The sequence below is a fragment of the Centropristis striata genome, chromosome 13 (genome assembly GCF_030273125.1).
Source record: "Centropristis striata isolate RG_2023a ecotype Rhode Island chromosome 13, C.striata_1.0, whole genome shotgun sequence".
NCBI lineage: Eukaryota > Metazoa > Chordata > Actinopteri > Perciformes > Serranidae > Centropristis > Centropristis striata.
The window spans coordinates 25,545,130-25,565,233 of NC_081529.1; the positions used below are offsets into that span (position 1 = coordinate 25,545,130).

At 38.4% G+C, this 20,104-nt stretch overlaps 1 protein-coding gene across 1 annotated transcript in view; it reads right to left on the reverse strand.

Moving 5' to 3' along the window:
* Positions 1 to 316: 316 nt before the first annotated feature.
* Positions 317 to 20,104, reverse strand: part of elfn1a (extracellular leucine-rich repeat and fibronectin type III domain containing 1a) — a 78,028-nt gene continuing 58,240 nt past the window's right edge. Inside the window, exon 3 of the mRNA XM_059348710.1 lies at positions 317 to 4,653. Coding sequence (XP_059204693.1) covers positions 1,905 to 4,274 — 2,370 coding nt within the window. The 5' untranslated portion in view covers positions 4,275 to 4,653 and the 3' untranslated portion in view covers positions 317 to 1,904. The remainder of the gene's footprint in view (positions 4,654 to 20,104) is intronic.

Here is a 20,104-nt window from a genome sequence, read left to right on the forward strand (position 1 = left end):
ATAAAATCAGCGTCATGACACACTTACATGAAATGGACGCAGCATTATGACAGAAGAAGTACAAATGGGCTAAATAATGCCTGCAGTTATACTTACATACTCACTTTCTAATGGGACAAAAAAAGAGTTGATGGAAAAATATGTCGCCAGATTAATTCATTCCCTCAGGTCAGCTCTGCTATCAGATTGCAGGCGGTTGTCCTCACCTCAGCACACAGTACACTGAGAGTTGAAGTTATTTCCTCGCAGACAGCTGATGCTCCAATGACTAATGTGTTTAACCTCAAAGAGCTTTTCTCTACTTTTTAATAAGCCCACGTCCTACATCAACCATACATTTAGACTTACATTATTACACTTCTTCGAATGAGTGGGAGATTCATTCATGTATATGCAGTGAATCATCATGAGCCTGTTTGGAACAAGTTATATAAACATCTTACAAAAGAAAAAGCGTAAATATTTACTCAAAAAATTTCATGATATACAAATTCACAGCCAGTAAGTCAGAGGATTCAGTTTCACATTCTCAAATTTTTACTCTAGCACGTTGATATTCGTCTGGTACGTAGCTTTCATAATATACAAAAAGATTTAACAGCCTAGCAGTTAAAAATAAAATGAAACCTCTCAGCAAGCAACAAGGCTCATCCGAACAGAACAAACTACTTTCCTGCATTTATCGGATCAGACATTATGCAATATAATACACTGGACGAAATATTGAAGCAAAGGAAAAAACACAGTCGTTAATAGCATTAAATAAATATTTCCTTACATAAAAGCTGCCATAGACAGATCAGAATATGTATCTGTTACATTCATCCATCGGGCTCTCCTGTAGGGAAGAACAGCTGCTTGTACCTAAACAACAGGTGACAAAGTGCAGCTCCCTTCCCTTTAAAATGTTAGTGATTAATAGTAGGCTTTCAATACCATATCCTGTATGTGGATATTATTGTCTCCCAATGTTTCACTTTGTAACCGATACAATAAAAAAAGAGAGTCAACATGGACCTACTGCTGTATGTTCTTACGATTCCCAGACCGTGCAGAAATATTGTAAACATTTCAGCTTTTTCTACTTTGGTACTAAAGATACAAATGGTGGTTCATGAAACTGATGGTTGAGACTTTCTGTACAGCATGGAATATACTGCATCGTAATCTGCATGATTCCATGCAGGGAATACTGCGTTGTGTAATAAAGGGGACACAAAAACTGAATCCGTCTGTATCTTTTAAATGCATGTAAAAAGCTTTTTAAAAAAAGTAAAGAATAAAAAAAACAAAAAAAAAACAGGCGGTGATGGTTAAATGTTCTGACAGGTTTAAAGTGGCTGTTCTTCAGCAACAAGTTATTCTAAATGAACAGCACTCCATTTGATAAACCTGATTCATCCACTAATACTTATCCATTTACACAGCAAACATTGCAAATATAGATACCCATATCTGTACATAGTTTTGTTGAATTAAATATATGCAGGGAGGGAAGAAAAAAAAGTTCTTTTTGAATGAAGGGTCCAGATAGTTCCTCAAAAAATATTGAGGTTTCAGTAGACATATCTTCATATAGTAGTTTCATATTACACAACAGCAAATCCACTGTCACAGGACTTGGCCATGCGATACCCAAAAACCTATAATCCATTGTAACATATATATTATTAATTTGCAATATATTTTCTCTTTAATAGATAAAAGTTTTCCAGATGAATGCTTTACATAATATGACAAATTTAAAGACTCTTTATCCCATTTTCCTCACAGTCAAAAGAGAATGTGATACACGTGAGTGAGTAGTTGATTATAATATGGAAGTATCCATTGATTCAATTGTCAGATGAGGTTCTTGTGTCATTTCTGCAATGTGTGGTCCATTTTAAAAACACCTAAAGAGGTTATGATTTTTGTTGGGATGATACACCTTTCCAGTAGTCTAAAATATCATGCAGGTCCTCATCCTTTGCAAACTGGACTTTCTTACGCAGTGCATGGCCGGCGGCCATGTACTCTTCATCTTTGTGCCGTTTCCGGTGGAGTTTGAATCGCTCCCAGATGCTGTGTGAAGGTTTGCAGTAGTATTCGGGACTGGAGGAGTAGCTAAGATTGTGATACTGAGATGACAGCTGGGAGTATGCTAAGTCTCTGGAGCGGGAGTGAGTGAGAGGTTCCAGCATGGACTTGTGGCTATCGGGTCCTTCCAGCTCCTCTATCTGAGCGTCGGGGTAAGAGTGCCTGTGGTCGCTGTACTGACGGATCTTCTCTGCCTCGGCCCTCAGGATGGCGGCGGCAGGTGTTACAGTGAGGATGGTCTCTCCTGTCGGGGAGGTTTTCTCTATGTACTTGGAATCAGAGCGATAAGGCCTGGGGCTCCGCATGGGCCCACCTGTGGCAGTGCTGGGCCTCTTTGGTGAGGCATCAGAGGACCGATGCCTCTGCAGAGAGTGGTGATAGCTGTCCGTATACACTGGGGACAGAAGGCCAGATTTACTCTGCGGGTGTTCTGATATTAGTACAAGCTGGGGCTCTGCAGTGGACACTGCTCCAGATTTCCCTTGAAAAGAGGTGGATTCTGACTTCAGAGCATCTATACAGTTGTTGATTATCTGATTTACTTTATCCACCTCTTTTGCAATGGTGGAAATCTCTGCCACCGACCCCTGGCTATTCCCGGCCATTCCCATGTCACACTCCCTGCGTTCATGGTGGTCCACGCTCCGCACCTCCATGTAATTCCCTTTCATCATTTTCGGAGTATCACTTATCTCTTGAAATTTGTACTGCTCCATTTCAGCTGCAGATGGTAAGTACGGCATACGTGCCATGCTCTCTCCGGCCAACAGCTGCTTCTGCGACATCCGAGAAATAGTCGCTCCCTCCAGTTCTTGTCCATATTTGAGTTCTATTATATTTTTTTTCAGGTTACCTGCTTTTTTGTGCTTTTCATCTTGCTGACGCTTTCTTCGTAAGCAATAGTAGACCACACCCAGAAAAATGACCATGCTAAAGAGGCAGCCCAGAATTGTCATAATGTAGTGAGTAGCAGTTGCATGGTTTACACCTTTGTTATGTCCATTCCAAGGGCCAGTAGTGATTGTCAGACAAGTGTGGTTGTGTCGAAGAGAATTACGTATTGAAGCGACACAGTATGTGTAGTTGGTGTGGGGTTTCAGGCTTTTTAATTCAATGTCCTCCTTTATGTCTTTCAGGTTTTGAATATCTGTGAAAAAACTGTTGTTGTACAGAACCAGGATGTACATCTTCTTGTAGGGGTGAGGAATCTGAACTGTGATGGTGGCACCTGTATTCGATACCTGCTTCAGTTTCATCTCAGGGTTTACTTCATTCACTTCATTATAGGTTGTACTGATAGTAATGTCTTCTGGTTCTGTACCTGACGGACAATCTTCCAGCCCGCATAGTGTCGAATCCGGTGGCGGTGTAGTGGGCTCGGTGGGCACAGGAATAAATGGTGTCACGTAGTCATCAGTACACACGGTGGTGAGCATGTGAAGAGCATTTCGGTACGTTGGATTGTTTGGATTCTGGCTCAATAAACTATAACCAGAGACGCCAGGTGGGGAGTCGCAGACCATCCTCTCATTCGTCCGATTGGGGAAAATTGAGAGCCATTTGACAAAACCAAGTAATTCACACGAGCAGTTGAAAGGGTTGGTGTACAGCTCGCAGGTGGTCAGTTTAGTCAAACTGGTAAACGTGGACCCGTCTAACTGCTGGATTCGGTTCATGGAGAGGTCAATGTTCTCAATGTTGGGGCATTCCCAAAAGGCATTGGGTGTCACAGTCTCAATCAGGTTTGCCTGGAGGTAGAGGTACTGCAGCTTTCCTAAACCCCTGAGGATCCCCTCTGTCAGGTTCCGCAACTTGTTGAAGCCCATTTGAAGGACCTGTAGGTTAAACTGAGCCGAAAAGGCCCCATCCTCAATGTAGGAGATTTCATTCTTAGTCAGGTTCAGGTAGGTCAAGTTGGCAAAGCGACTAAGGGCAGAATAATGGATACTTTTGATTTTGTTTTCATTCAGACGAAGGTCCACAATGGTGCTGTTGATATGCTGTGGGATGGCCTCATAAGGTGGTTGGTTTTGGCTACAAATCGCAAGCCATACAAAGCCCTTTTCACCCTCAATTAACCAGCAGTCTCCACTGACGCGGCCAACATGAGTCAAATATACAATGGCTACAGACCAAAACAAGGCACTCATCACCATGCCTAAGCTGCAGGCCATTGGTGCTTCTCTGAGGGTCATGTGCAGGGCCAAAGAAAATGAGAGGAGTGTGATACCGCAGTGGTTTCAGTGCAGCTGAGATGATCCTTTTGGAAAATCAGCTGGATGTTCAACTGTTCTCCGGGCCAGACACAGTCCCTTTATTTGTCTCCTCCTCATGGATGAATAGTATTGTCCCCATGTACCAATCAGAAAAGTGTTGAGAATCTGCCCTTACACTGAGTTTCTTTCATTGAGGTTTGCCTGAAGTGAACTTGTGGTGATGTTTGAAAGAAATCTCACCGCCTCAGGTTGGCTTGTGCTTTTTTCTTTAGAGGTTACCATCATTAAACGGTCTCATCTTATTGTTTCTGCCACTGTCTTCCTCTCTGTGTCTCTCTCATGTGCACGGAGGAATAACCTGCAAAAGACAAGAACACATAGTTGACATTAATTACATTTGTCAGGATAAGAAATGTTCTTGCATGGTTAGCAGTGGCATTCAAAGCCCAAGATTCATGTTTCCTGCATGCTCTCCTTGGTCATGCCCTACCAATTATTTTGTACACAATTTAAGAGGTGTTTGCACTCACTGTGACAGACTCCAATTTAAGGAAACTGTTGGCCAATTACCATTTGACAGGTTGGGAAAAGCAGGGTCCCTGTTTTCACCACCATTAACCTGAGGACTGTCAGATGCAACTGAGGCAAGGCCAATGTTAAGAAGCTGCATTAAATCAATTATACAGCACCACAGAAAAGGGCACTTTGGATCAGTGTATTTAGGATTTTCTCCGAAAACCTTCATGCATAAATTAAAATCCTTTTGAGCCCTGATTCTTCAAAAGAAGAGAGGGAAATTGAGCACAAGGTGTGAATACTGGATCATCCTAAATTAAATTAAGATCTTTGGCAAAAGGACAAAAGTCATAGTTGTAAAAAAATGGGAACAACAGTTCTTCCGAGGCCACTGTGGAGACAAATCTCAAAAATGACATTTTCTTCTTTTTTGAAACTTCTTCTTAATCTTTCTTCTCTTCTCAAATACAAATATATAATATATATATATATATAATACCATATGAAATCCTTAGAAGCACTCGGTTTGCTTTTGAATAGTTAATCTGTTTTTGCTGTTTCTGCTGTTTCATACAATAAAATAATACAATATAATCCACTCAGTGGTATCTTTTCCAGGTAAACGATTTTGCTAGGCTCATAATATTATATTTAAACCAATAATAAATAGTAAAACAGTAACCATTGTTGCCACAAGTGACAATTAGAGAATCATAGCAAATGCTACTATGAAGTAAAGAAGAGCCATAAATATACACAGTCACCCGTAAATAAAATATTTTCTACCTCTTTCCATGAAATAATTGTAACAATGATATTTATTATTGACAGATAAAGTGTATATATGCTCACAACTTGATTAATCAATCTCTTCCAAACATATCACAATGAAAATTAAACCACAATTAATAGAGGATTGTGTCTGAAAACAAAATTATTCCAAATTTATTGGTGACTGTAATAAACCGACTTTAATGTGCTCTTTAATGTTAGTTATAGAGGAATATCTACCGCAAGTTTGTTTACAAAGCTACCAAGTGAGGCTGTAGTGGTATTGTCCATGTGTATTAAACTTTTGTTGAAGAAAAAGTGTAGTGTTGTTCAAAATATACATATCATTTCTTGTGTTACCAATACAGTTCTATTACATCACCAGATCACTCATTATTACAGTCTTCATTGCAGCATTTAATCACTGAAGGGTTAACCTATAACTACTGACATGGAAATAAAAAATATATATAATGTTGCCTTCCGCTCAGCTATTCAGTAGAGCTTGAAAGACTCATTCACCAATAATAATGTGTCTTTTAAAGTAATTTGTCAAATTGATTCTTAAAATGCTGCAAAGGGAAGTTTTTACTCAATTGCAGGTTGAATGATGTTTGTGTAGAAACCAAATTCAGCCGTTAAAATTGTTCAAAGAAATATACACAGAATGGCTAATAGAAGCATTCTTATCAGCAAAACAGTCAATTTAGATTCTCAAATTAATTTACCTTTTTTAAAATACAATTAAATAGATGTCAACACTACTCTTCCTGAAGGGGTGGTTCAACTATTTCCTAACACAGAGGCTAGTGTTGGGCAACCTTAGAAATATTTGGGATTAGCATTTACAATCATCTTGTAACAACCACTAATTTGTAATTAATTATAGGACTAATCACACTGCGATGGAAATGAGCACATCTACTGAGAGATATTGATATGTTTAATCATGTATTCTCCTTTTTTAGTTCACCAGCTCTGCCTGTGACAGTCTGAAATGCTCTGCCTTGTGGGGGGGACACAGGGGGTGAGAAAGAGCTTTTGTGTGTTAGAGGACATGGCTCTTCACAACAGGGATAATCACTGGTAGACTAGAATAAATGTGACAGTTTCTGGCAAAGGGAATATACTTCAAAATGAAGACCCCACCTGCCATCAGAGACCTAAAGGCCATTCCTGCTGTGATTTGACCTTTTTTTTTAAGTTAAGTTTATCACATTACAATCATGCATGTTGTGGTTTTCTCATATCATAAATCAAGTTCGGGATACAAATGTCACCATAGATTGTATAAAATGTGGATGCAGTCTACGTGACATCACCCATAGGTTTCTGAAGAACTCAATTGAAGCTTACAGTGGATGGCTCCCATAGCCTGACTCCTCCTATCTCCCAGCTAATCCAAAAAAAGGTGGAGCACGGGTGAGCTGAGGCGGGCCACCTGTAAGGGCACCCACTTGTCAATTAAAGCAGCCATGCCCTTTATTATGCACGACTTAATGCCTTGCTTTGATTTAGATGAAATGTGTGATTTATAATGAAATTCACCAATTCTTTGCACAAGGCTGAAAAGTTAAATGTGGCTGTCAGTGAGGGTTGAGATAGCCTCAAGTGGCCAGTGGAGGAATCAAGGTTATTATAGTTAACGAAAACTAACGAAATAACGAAAACTAGAATTGAAAAAACATTTTCGTTAACTGAAATAAAAATAAAAACTAGAGTTTTTAAAAAAACGATAACTAACTGAAACTGTATTTTGTGGTTACAAAACTAACTAAAACTAACTAAAATTATAGTGAAAATGTCCTTAGTTTTCGTTTTTGTCAACTTTTTTCATTCATAATTCAGTGTTTCTATTTCAACATGCAACACATGGTAAATATGTTTACTGAGACTGGGATGTCTACACTCCAACCAAAATTCAAAACAGTTAATAACCTTATTGGGGCTGAGATGATAAACCAAAGGAAATAAAAGCAAAATTTATTATGACCACTTTGAATCTCGCACCCAACAAATAGCCCATTACAAAAAAACTAAAACTAACACTAAAACTAATAAAAACTAAACTAAAACTAAGCATTTTCAAAAACTAAAAACTAAACTAAAACTAGAAAACTCACTCTGAAAACTAACTAAAACTAACTGAATTTGAAAACAAAAATTCACAACGAAATTAAAACTAAAACTAATGAAAAATCCAAAACTATTATAACCTTGGGAGGAATAACATTGAAAATGTCTAAAAAATATCAATGTTTGGTTGTAAAAAAAAAAACATTGCAAAGCTTCAGCTGTTCGTTTTTGCACCTTGCTTACCAAGCTGGATAGCTTAGTTCAGGCCTTTTGTCCAAATGTGGTCACTTCTGGCTTGAAAAGCAAGATGGTTACAGCCAAAAACCTGGCAGTTGATGGCCAATCAAGGTTTAAAAACAATAGTCCACAAATGCTATGTACACTTCATATGCCTTAATTGGAATGGGTATTGACTTGGAACCAGCACCAGTTCTGAGGCCAGTTGCTTGAGTCTGATTGTGTACGATTTTCAGGGAAACTGAGATGTGGTTGGTGTGTGTTTTGGACTTCTCTTGTCCACCTAATTATGGTTCAATCTCAGGTTCTTCTTGCAGTGAGGAATTACGGCTAACCAGTGAGCCATAATACCACCCAATAACAAATGGTTTTCACATTTTATACTCACAAACAAGCCCTAACACACAGACAATAACCCACACCACATAAGAACTGCATGCTTCATGTTACATTAAAATTACATAAGAACTTAGAATAATAGAAAACTAACAACTAGTAACAGAATGATTATAAATCTGCTTTTGGGGAAATAAGCAGCTCCGAACCATCTCCAGTCATAGATGTAATCTGATGCATGCTTCACATAGATTTGAGTTGGCCCAGAGGATGAGATTATATGTGAATATATCTCATAGTTGAGCCTTTTTGTGATTTATATTCCACACATTTACTGTAAATGGGAAAGCTGGTATGTCTTCATTGCCAATTCGCAATTTCTGCCTTCCAATTTCCACCCTTTACCAAATGTGGGAAATGAATGCATAATACAGCAAGCTGTCTCGCTGTATGCCGTATGTATTCAGTAAACTGGTATTTTGTGTAGTGGCAGTCAGTGTGAAGATTTTTATTTGCAATGTGAGTGTGACAAAGTTTCACAACTGAGGGCAGACCCTGTTATTGAATGTCCATTCTGTGAAACTACAGCTGTCTGCAAGTTTCATTCAAAGGCACATAAAAGCATTTCGAATCACAAATGAAGGACGATTTTAGTGCATAGAAACAATTTTTAATCGCAATTCTCTTTGGTCCTTGGTACAAATTATCTGCAAACGGGCTGAGATGATTGAGTAAAAGCACTGGTCAGCTATTCAAGTGCAGATAAAGAGGAGAAATTAATGTTGTGATGTAGGACGCTGCATCAGAATGCCAAAGGCTGCCATTACAAAACCACCTTCATGACGACAAAAGAGCAGCGGCAGAGGAGCATTGAAGAAAAGAACGCTCTCAAAGCCCCCCGGGAGGAAAGAGGGTCCAAATCAAATGTTCCATGAAATGAATATGAAAAAATACAGCCCTGCAGAATATCTGGCAAGGCAAAGAATCTCTTAAAGGAAAATGGTGCCTTGTTATTATTCCCCAGTCTCTGACCTTTATTGCAAATACCACACGGCGGAGAGTGAGCTCATCTGACCCGATCTTCCACCCGCTCACAGCGTGGCACTGGTGCAAGATCCTTCACCGGTTAAATGGAAGTTTAAGTTAAACCGGAGGAGTCTCCTCTCATTTACAATGCATTGGCTGTGTTTTGTTTGTCCACAGTGACTCACTCTTAGTGAGCCTCCAACTGATTCACTGCCTCACCACTAAAAGCCATGCATAAATTACAGCCAGGCTAGTTCACTGTGTTAGGGCAAACACAAAACACACATAAGCACACTCGCAAAAATAGGTGATGCTGCTTTTACATGCAGATTTTGAATTCAAATACATAACTCTTGCACTCACTGTGTCCCAGTGAATCCACAGCATATGCCAACAAAAACAATGCCTGCGGTGTTGAGTTGTTAGGGGATAAACAAAGCAACCAACTACATTAAAATTAATTTTTGATTTTCATGCAAATCACATCATACTGTATATGCAGATCTTCAAATGAGCCTACGGCATCCAGCAGGGTATGTTGTCTTATTGAGAGTTTAGGTCTATTTGCCACCACAGACCCACTTTCCATAATGGCAGCAATCTGTATGGTCCAGTGCTAGCCCTGAGTGCAGCAGGCCAGAACACCCAAGGCATCAGAGCTGAGTATATTCCCCTATCAGACACAGGCAGCCATTCCACAGTCTCTTTTCCATTTAGGCTTTATGCGCTGGGTAATGAAGGCTTTTCTTTTTCTTTTCCTCTTCTGTGGATAACCTATGAAACCCTGCTCTTGAAGACGGATTCAAACACTGCCTTGTAAATTTCTGTTCCAGTTGCTCAGGGCCTGTTCACACTACACTTCTACTCAGTAAGTCATTGGCTCTCTTTGTATGAAAAAAAATATTACAAAATATCACTGCGGCGGCTGTAAATGTGGAGAAATAGAGTTCTATCTCTCACAAAACGAGTTCTGGCAGCATATAAAGCAACTAAATTTAAGGCAAAAAAAAAATCTGATTTTTTTTTTTTTTTTTTTTTAGAGTCGTCCAGGGAAAATCCACACAAGAGCTCGATTGCTGATACGGCCTTAAAGGAGAGGGGTGAAGTATTGTGATAGTGACATGGTAGATCGTGCTTTAAGGGGAATCTTTCAGCTGCAGTGGCTCTCTGTGTCTGTCTTGAGTCTTTAAACGTGAAGCTGAAGAGTCGTCGTCTCTCACATAAAGCCTCAGGAGTGCTGCTCTGCCACAAGAGCCAGTGCTTCAAGGCGAACTTTGACAGAAGCTCCAGAACGACACACTGAGAAAAACGATCTTGAAACTACTGTGTCTCCCTCCTCACAAACAGTCGTATATTGTATGCAAACCGACCAGACTGCACCTCAGCACCTCTCTGGCTATCTCTCCCTCCCAGTCCTCTTCCTTTTTGTCAGTGTATCTGTCTAAACAATTTTACCGTGCATACTAAACATATTTTTCTGTTCTATCTCCAAGTGTCTTTAAAAGCAGGATATCAAAGGATCTGCTTTTACAGTTTGAGGCCCAGCTTTTTCTTGTTTCTCACCGTGCTTCCTATCTTGTTCTTTGTGATGGTGAAGGTGCCTCAATCTCTGAGGATCCTCCTCATCCATACCAATGACTGCCCTTTATTTGATGTCATTGAAAATGCATGCACTTCTTGCTGGGAAGAATGAAAAAAAGAAGTAAAGATTGGAAACCAGAAGAGGAGAATCAATTGAGTTTAAATGGAACTACTTCTCTTGGGGAAGGAAAACATTGTGCTCATTGAGGTACTGAATTGCTTTGAAGGGGAGGAGAACGAGGACACGTATGCATCGGTTATATCAGAGGATATTAAACTCATACATTAATTACTCTGGGAATATTGTCTGGAAAAGAATTGATGGTCCTGTCTTCATTGAGTTTGCTAAAAGTTCGGCACTTTTTATGAGTTCTGTGATATACTTGTTGGACTTGATGTTTCTTTTTCGGTTGGCAGGAGCTCAGCAAATGGAGTTTTTACTTTGTGTAACCTAAATCCTTAGTGAGGATTATTGTATGACACATTGATGTACTGAATAAATTTGTTTCGAGACTTTTATTAACTCCGAGTTGCTTCATCGTATAACCTAGAGTTGGAGGAAGCTTCCAGAACAGTTTTTATCTCAATATGATGTATTGAGGTAATACATGGAGTGATTACATAATAGAGGCAATTTGATCATTTAAACACAAATTTTCCTAGAACTGTTTGATTAATCTTGCAATTGCCTGATTCCCCACGATAAAGAACATTCCACAGAATTTGAAATCTACAATAGATTATTATTTTTTGCCACCTGGGGGCAACGCAAACAATTGCTTAATGGCATAACCAGCAACTTACATACTTGCATCATGTATGTAACGTATGTTAGGTAAAAAAAATAAAATACTAATTTTACCCAAAACCATGATTATTTCCTTAACCTTACCAAGTGGTTTTGCCCCTTGAACCGAACCAAACCGCTCCTACCGTTTCACAATTTTAACCACGTTTTAAACTGTTATTGTTATCTTTAGGTATCAAGATGTAACAAATCATGAGAGTGAATTAAAACAATAAAGTTGCAGACGGACAGCTCACTGTAAAGCTCCATATGGCCGAGGAGAAAGTGAAGAACAAAGTGACTATTATTTCTGTTATATCTGCAAATGTACGATAACAATTGGAAAGCTGAAATTGTTATTGTATTTATTTTTTGAAATTCTGTGAACAAGGCCAGATTCAAACATATTTTTGCTAGTGATACGAGCTTAATTTCGTAAAGTGCACTTTCTCGGTTCCACCACTAGGGAGAGTGGCTAGAATAGTCTGCGCTACTTGTAGTTCCAGGCTTCTGCTTCTCAGATAGGGAGCTTTAATACTGATATAAGCTCCTGATATAGTATATTTTGGTAAAAAATATTCTAGTGAATAAGCAGCATTGGCTGAGTTGCAGTGCCCATTAGCAGTTTACAACAGTACTTGGCAAACTAAACAGCACTTCTGTGTATTTGTGATCTTGGTGGTTTGGAGAAAATACTGTAAATGCTGAATCAAAAGGAATACATGTAAACTTTTATTTTTATTCTTCCTAATAATCAAACATCCTTGATTTGATTTGAGTTCATTCCAGGATGAGTAAAGGACAAACAACATTTCCTCGCTGCCAATTAGTACTGGTCCCTTCTAATTAGCTGCAAATTAGCATCAGGATAAGAAGTATTGCTGAAGTGTGGGCTGATCTAAATGAATGCTGATGATATGACGTGCTAAATGTCAAATAACGGATCCTTTTTGGATAATTAAGGCCTTGAGTGCAAAGGTTGGGCTGATACAGATATGCACAAGCATCCTGAATTTGAAATTATTGAAAAGTTACATTCAACCCACTTACTGCTTGGTATTCCACACAGGTGTCATACTTTGTAAAACTTTAAATGACTTACTGCCCTGCCATCTCTTGTAAATTCCCAATATCTCACTCTATTGTTCTGCAGTGTATCAAGAGTCCTTCAGCAGTCTCATGACCTAGTATGATTCAGGCTTAGACAAGAGCAAAAAATCTCATTACAAACTAAAAGCTCTACTTTGGGTGACACCTCTTATAAAGATGATAAGCCGTGGAGAGTGGCATGGAATCACACCACACTGATGGAGACAGATGCATTGGTGAAACCCTGCAGGAGAATTAAAGCAGCCAGACACAATCGTTAGCAGAAAACAAGGAAGCAGAAAAGTGCATCTTGGTCAGCCTTTCTCAGCTCTTTCTTTTAAAATGAATGCGGTGATCTCTGCACTTTATTGTATTCCATAAGAAAACCATAACAGTTCTGCTCCACAGGATGCATACTGAACAGGGGGAAAGGCAACTGGGCTATAGAGAACATTTATCAAAGGGACAGGAGCAAAGCAGAGTTTAATTTAATTCTGTACTTTTGAGAGTAAGATACAACTTGGAATAACACCTGAAGGTTTAAATGCAATTTTCCAGGCCATCAACTGACCATCAACTCGGCACGTTACTTTGGCCTCCGAGCCAAAGCATCTGCCAGCAATGTCTCTAGCTGCTGACTCATGACATGTCCAACTAAAGTGGGTGCTACTGTGCAGCCCTGAGCGTGACAGGAAGTTAAGGAAAACTCACTACTCAGGTGGATTTACAGAAACGTCTTTATGTTTTTATTAATATCTTATATTTAGAGAATTGATAAAAGTTCACACATGCTGATGGAATCTGCGATAAGACCCGCTTTCCTTATCTTTGTCAATTACCTCGCCATGCTGAGCCAAGGTTTCTCCACCAATTAACCTTCAGAGTGTGACAGGAGCTAATTCAATTATGCTGTACTGCAGGACCGTGCTTCTGACTGACAGGTCAACCTGCCTTTGTGTTCTGATTGACAGGCTGTGAACAGGAAATCAGCCTTTTCCTTGTGCTGCATGTTTATATCTGTGTGACACTGCAGACCATGTGATTATTAAGGAAGAGGTCATTATCACTTTGAGATTATCTCCACAAAGAATTTAACTCAATTCATCTACATATTGAAGAGTTAACTTAGCTTCCAGGGTATTTTTCATTTCTATCTTGTCCTCATAATTTACACAGATTTAGTCAGGACATTCTAATCAAGATATTAACCATGTATTGCAATGGCAATATGTAGTTTATTTTACTGCTCATGTGGTGCTCTGGAACAACTCTGAGCAAATTTGACCCGGGCTGTGCTTATGCTCACATTCCCCACGACTGAGAAATACAGATCTAATGATTGAGCCTACCAGCGCAGTAATCAGTAATCAGTAATCCAGGGGTGTCAAACTCTGGCCCGCGGGCCAAATTTGGCCCGCAGTGTAATTTAATTTGGCCCGCGAGCCAATATCAAATTATTATATTATTATTGTACTATAAAAGCCGCTAATACTAGATTTATTATTGTTATTTTATTTTTAAATGTATTAACCTGTTGAAAAAATTATTTTGATATTTAAATCAGAAGGATGCAAACAGAAAAGAGGCATACGATTTTTATTTAATTTTTATTTTATAAATTAATGACATTGATCTGTTTTTATTTGAAATTTGATTTCGCATGTCTGCACTATTTAGTTATATATTGTATGTTTATCTGCGTTGCTGGTTCCATATTTAATGTTAAAGCAAAACATGTTTGGTATATATTAAAAGCTTTATTTGTTCAATGTTGGCCCGCGATTTTATTCAAGTTTTACATTTTGGCCCATTGTGTATTTGAGTTTGACACCCCTGCAGTAATCAGTAATCAGTAATCAGTAATCCATCCATGGGTGTTGAATTTAAGATTGAGGTGGTCTATCTGTCACAAGTTTCGATACATTAGTCTGGTATGTGAATGCATAGAGATTAGCTCACGAGCATCTGATTTGGAGGGGAATAATGACTTGGGGCCCTATCTTACACCCGGTGATTTGATTGTGATTTTCACGCTGAGAGCCCACGTTGTGTAAGTGTAGTTGTGCCCATCTGTGTGCCCATGGGCATGCTGGCCTTAAAAGGAGCTCTGGTCAGGTGCAGTGTTGGCACATTGCTATCTTGAGGCAGCTGAAAGCCAACAAAAACCTGGTCTAAAATCAATGTTGCAGTATTTTCCTGCTGTGTGAAGGGTACATTATTCAGATAAACTGACATCTATCACACTGACACAAACTCTCTCTGGTGCCCATTCAATTTGATACAAGCTCACTGTATTAAACTGTGACTTTAAGACTTTAATGGGAGATGTTTCACCCAAAACATACCTTTGATTAATTAAGAGACTAAACACAGTCTCAGAATATGAGCTGTTTAACCAGCAAAAGTTGGAGTTGGACACACCTTAATTGCACTTGCACCACACACTTTAGACCGTGCACTATAGATCGTTTGAATAGGGCCCTTATTTGAGTTTAATTTTACAGAACCCTAAAGGACTATTACAGTGGGACAAGGTGACAGGAGGAAAAAAAAATCAATCCGTGTTAGCAAGGATGTTACAAAAGACTGACTTTCATACCTCTGCTATTTGATCCGTCCATGATGAGAGGTGGAATGTCAGGAAACACGGGGGAGGCAAATGGAAACAACCACCTTGTGCAATGGCTATGTTGAGAAATAAAACTGTCTCTACCTTGAATGGAAAGTTATTGCTTCTGACAGGGCAAATTCTCTCCAGCTCAATAAGGGGCAGATGATGCAACAGAGAGCTTGAGCTTGGCTATCACAGGAGTGAAAGGTTTTTTGGTGCACCACAGAAGACTGTAGAATTGAAGGAGATCTCAACTAGAGGTGACAGGTACACCACTGGGAGAAGTTTTCTCCCAGTTAGGTTGGAGGATGTAACAAATAAATGCTTTAAATGCTAATGGACATTAGTGGAGATAAATGGGCGTAAAATGCTCTGGCAACATTGTGTCAAAATTTGCATTTTTATTGCTGTTGTCCATTTAAATTTACCTTCACAAACGCACATGGCAGGGAAGGGGAGTAAAGCAACACTTTCTACACAACAGAAAAATATTGCAGCGTGTTCGCAGGAAACAGTGGTTAAAAAAAAAACATCACCTAGTGCTTGAGTAGCTCTCACGTGTGATGCTATAGTTGTCACAGCCTTAACAATGCCATTCACTGTTTTCCCACATGCCTCCTCTCTGGCAGAGATTTTATTGGAATACATCATTCCCTATTTAAAGACACAAAAGCTTTAATGAGGTCTTTTACTGCATGTTTCATCACAGGCATGGATAATACAAATCCTCCATATAAAAACAACTGCCTCTGTTTCACAGATGCTCCTCATATACAAAGCCTTTTGCTCACTTCTTGTAAAAAATAGGGTGTCAATAAATGTCATCTGTGTCATAACCTACTAAGGAGATGAGGCAGAGGTAATTATCTTTGTACAACAAAGTTGGAAAGGTCATATGACAAGATATATTACTTAGTGGACAAGTGTATTGTGGGATGTGATAGATCATTTTGCCCATGAACATGTTCTACTTTTACTGAGACCTTTTGAAATGAGTGCTTTCATTCAGGCCACACAAATTATGTTTTCACTGTGACACTTTCAGATTTTATTGTGCTGAGATGCACGGTTTTGTAAAACAGTCATGTGTGAAAGAGACGAGCCACCTCTTTTATCCATGTAGACATGCAGTCTCAATCTGCAGGACCTTATTACACTCACATCCTTTAAAAAACTCTTGAGAGATCTGGAAGCAGACTCGTATCGCCTTTGCACTTGTTTTTGATGATGTCATGATCTTGTACTGTCCATGCCTATCTTACTGTGTTGTCTGGCTTGCTTGTATTTTACTGTACGTCCATGTTTTATTGTCTGTTCTTGTCATGATGCACTGTCTGTCTTATTGTTGTAACTTTTAACCCTGCTGCTGTCTTGGCCAGGCTTCCCCTGAAAAAGAGGTCTTTGTGTCTCAGTGGGACCGACCTGGTTAAATAAAAAAATAAAAAAATGTATCCTTTATATTTTGCTTACTGTTGAGGCATCTTTCACCAACTTGTTTGCACATGCTTTCAGTAATAACACTAAGTATCCAGGTGTTACAGCCGACTCAATACATAGATAATTAAAGGAGACATATTATGCTCGTAATCAGGTTCACACTTGTCTTTTGGGTTTCTACACTGTAAAAAAAGATAAACAATAGCTTCTCAATAAAATTGAGGCAACAGATTGCACACAATATTATTAATTAAATCTAACTACGTTACAAATTGAGTTAATAACACCTTAACAGGAAGTGCCTGTCAATTAAAAACAGACTAATTCTATTGTGTTGGATTCATTCAAAATTCTCTTGATTTAGAATTTCATAAATAGAATAATTTATTACAGTGTACAATAACAAGTTTACATACTGTAATGTTAAAAAAACAACAACACATTTTTCCCCTTATACGCTCTGTTTTAGTTCCTGTTTCTTTAAGCCCCACTCCAAACAAAGCCCAGTCTGCTGTGATTGGTTAGTCTTTTCAGTTCTTCTGCATTGCACTCTTGGTGTCTCTGCAGCTGGGGAATGACTGTAATTGCACTGTAGTAGCACTTTATACCTATTGTATAAATAGTAAAGCTGTGACATCACAACCATATGAAAGTCTTGAAACTTCCACAGTATTTATATAGCACCTAGACCTTTCTTGAAATAAAAAGACATTGAAATCTCACTTTTCAAATCTCTACTTTATTCAATAAGCTCAGGTAGCCTACAATCTTTCCATGTCCCCACTTGCAACTGCAGAATTACAAGTACCCCATTTACAATCACATGCATGTATGTCATGTTTTAAAATATGTGGACAGCTATTGACAAGACACTACACTACCATAAATATATCAAGAATAAGGAATAATAGATTCCTTTTCCGCCAATAGATCCCCGTAAATCCTACACACTGGCCCTTTAACACCTGCATACCATTACTAACTATTTCTTCATCTATGTCACCAATAAATATTCACTACATCAGTTAAAATGTGGCTTGTAGCAGTTTGGTATGTGTTCCTATCAGTTTGCATATTGTGAGACGGAGTAACTTTGCCCTTTTTAGGAATGATTTCACTATACAGTACATGTACGTCACAAGGTTGTTATAGTTAACGGAAAATAACAAAATAACGAAAACTAGAATTTAAAAATCATTTTTGTTAACTGAAATTAAAATTAAAATTAAAACGAGAGTTTAAAAAAAAAACGATAACTAACTGAAACAGTATTATGTGGTTACAAAACTTCGTCCTTCGTTGTTGTCTTTGTCAACTTTTTTCATACATAAACCTTTTTGGTTGATATAAAAACTATTTCATCAATCTGGTTTTATGACTTAATAAACGTATTGGGGCTGAGATGGATAAGACAAAGGAAATAAAGGCAACATTTATTGTGACTTTTTTTTAACCTGGCACTCAACAAATACCCCATTTAAAAAAAACAACTAAAACTAATAAACACTAAACTAAAACAAAGCATTTCCAAAAAATAAAAAATCACAACGAAATCAAAACTAAAACTAATAAAGAAAACCAAAACTATTATAACCTTGGTCAGTGTTTTTTTAATTTATGAAACACCCACAGCTGTGTGTATTCAGGTATCAGGGTATTACAACTAGTACAACTGCTGAATTAATCGTTTTATTCCCTCTCTCCTGCCGAAGGTGAATTATAAATGCAGCTGCCGTTATCACGCTCAGTTGGAGACAGCTGATGTCCCTGATATGGATAAATGAAACTTAGACAGTATTATTGACTAATTCACTCACATCACTCTTATCACTAATATACTGTTTTCATATAGTAGATTTATTAAACCTTCAACTAGGTTTTCACTGGATGAGTGATTCCTTGTCGGGACTGTGCCACAGTTCTGTCACATTACCGCCCAAGTTGGACAGTCAGACACCGATACTGATCTATAATCCATTTGAGGTGCAATTTTCAGCTGTAGTGCTATCTTTCTGAAAGGATAAGGGAATAAAGAAACACAGCCGCGATTACAAAAACACATACATCAATCCTAAAATGGTGAGGTCACTTCCTGTTAAACATAAATACCCAAACACGGCAGAGTATGATGGGAATTAAAGATAATGATTTCTTGCTGCCATTAAAAAGTGCTGGGTGAAATATCATTGTAACTGAGATCAAGAGGCGGAGAGATTAAAAGGTAATAAAATGAGAACCTGCAAATGTTTTATCAAATGATACTGACGGTGTGATGTTGTGAAACTTTTCTCATTTGGGCATCTCATCTTCTGCAATCTTGTTATCTTTCAGACCAAAGAAAACTTCTTAAGAAAATCACTTGACAAGATTCAAAGACCCGTAGGAAGCCTCTGTACCTGAGACAGTTTTCACATCAGTTTTATCTCCTTATTATAAACATTTAATTAAGACATCTTCATCAAATGTAATTAAAGATTTGTTGATCCCCATATTTTACCCTCTTATAATAATCTTAATGAAATCTGGCAGGAACTTACTGGCCTAGAACAATGGACAATGTCGTACAAGCGAAACTAGAAGGTAAATGTCAAAGAACAATGGATAATGTCTTACAATAAACTGAAAGGCAAATGTCAAAGAATAATGGATAATGTCTTACAAACGCAACTAAAAGGTAAATGTCAAAGAATAATGGATAATGTCTTACAAATAAACTAAAAGGTAAATGTCAAAGAGACATGATGAAAATGAAGGACAGTGTTGGACGAACAAGAAGAAACAAAAGCAGATGGCCAGAGATCCTTCTTTAAAGGTGCGTGGCCTCGGGTTTTTAATCCTTCTCTGCAGGCGATAAACCAAAGCCTCAATTATCTCCTCATGTCTCACTCAGGAACAAGTGTGTGTTTTGAAACAACACGTGCGTTAAACATGGAGTTTCTCGCATTGCATCAATTTAAAATGCTATACGATACAGACAAGAGGCTTTGTCTTCTAAGCTCTGACTGAATGAATGGCATGTAATAAGAGGGAAGAATTGAGGTGTCATGATTTGAGAAAAGTCCCCCGTCATCCTGAGAAAGGTGGCGCTGCACTTATCAGTGATGTGGAAAAAAATCATTAGGGAGTCTGTAATGAATGGCTGACAGCTGTCTGTCAAATCTGTGTAGTCCTGTTTTAACTTCCATTCATTTTCTCCATGATTGGCTTTCTCATTGCTGAGTTACAGCCCGCTGCCAGTGCAAGTCTTTATTAACACAATGCGGGATTTGATCAAAGTATGAAGAACTAACCCTGTGTTGACTTGCTTTATGGATTTTGTGTGGGCTGACAAAAGACTGGAGT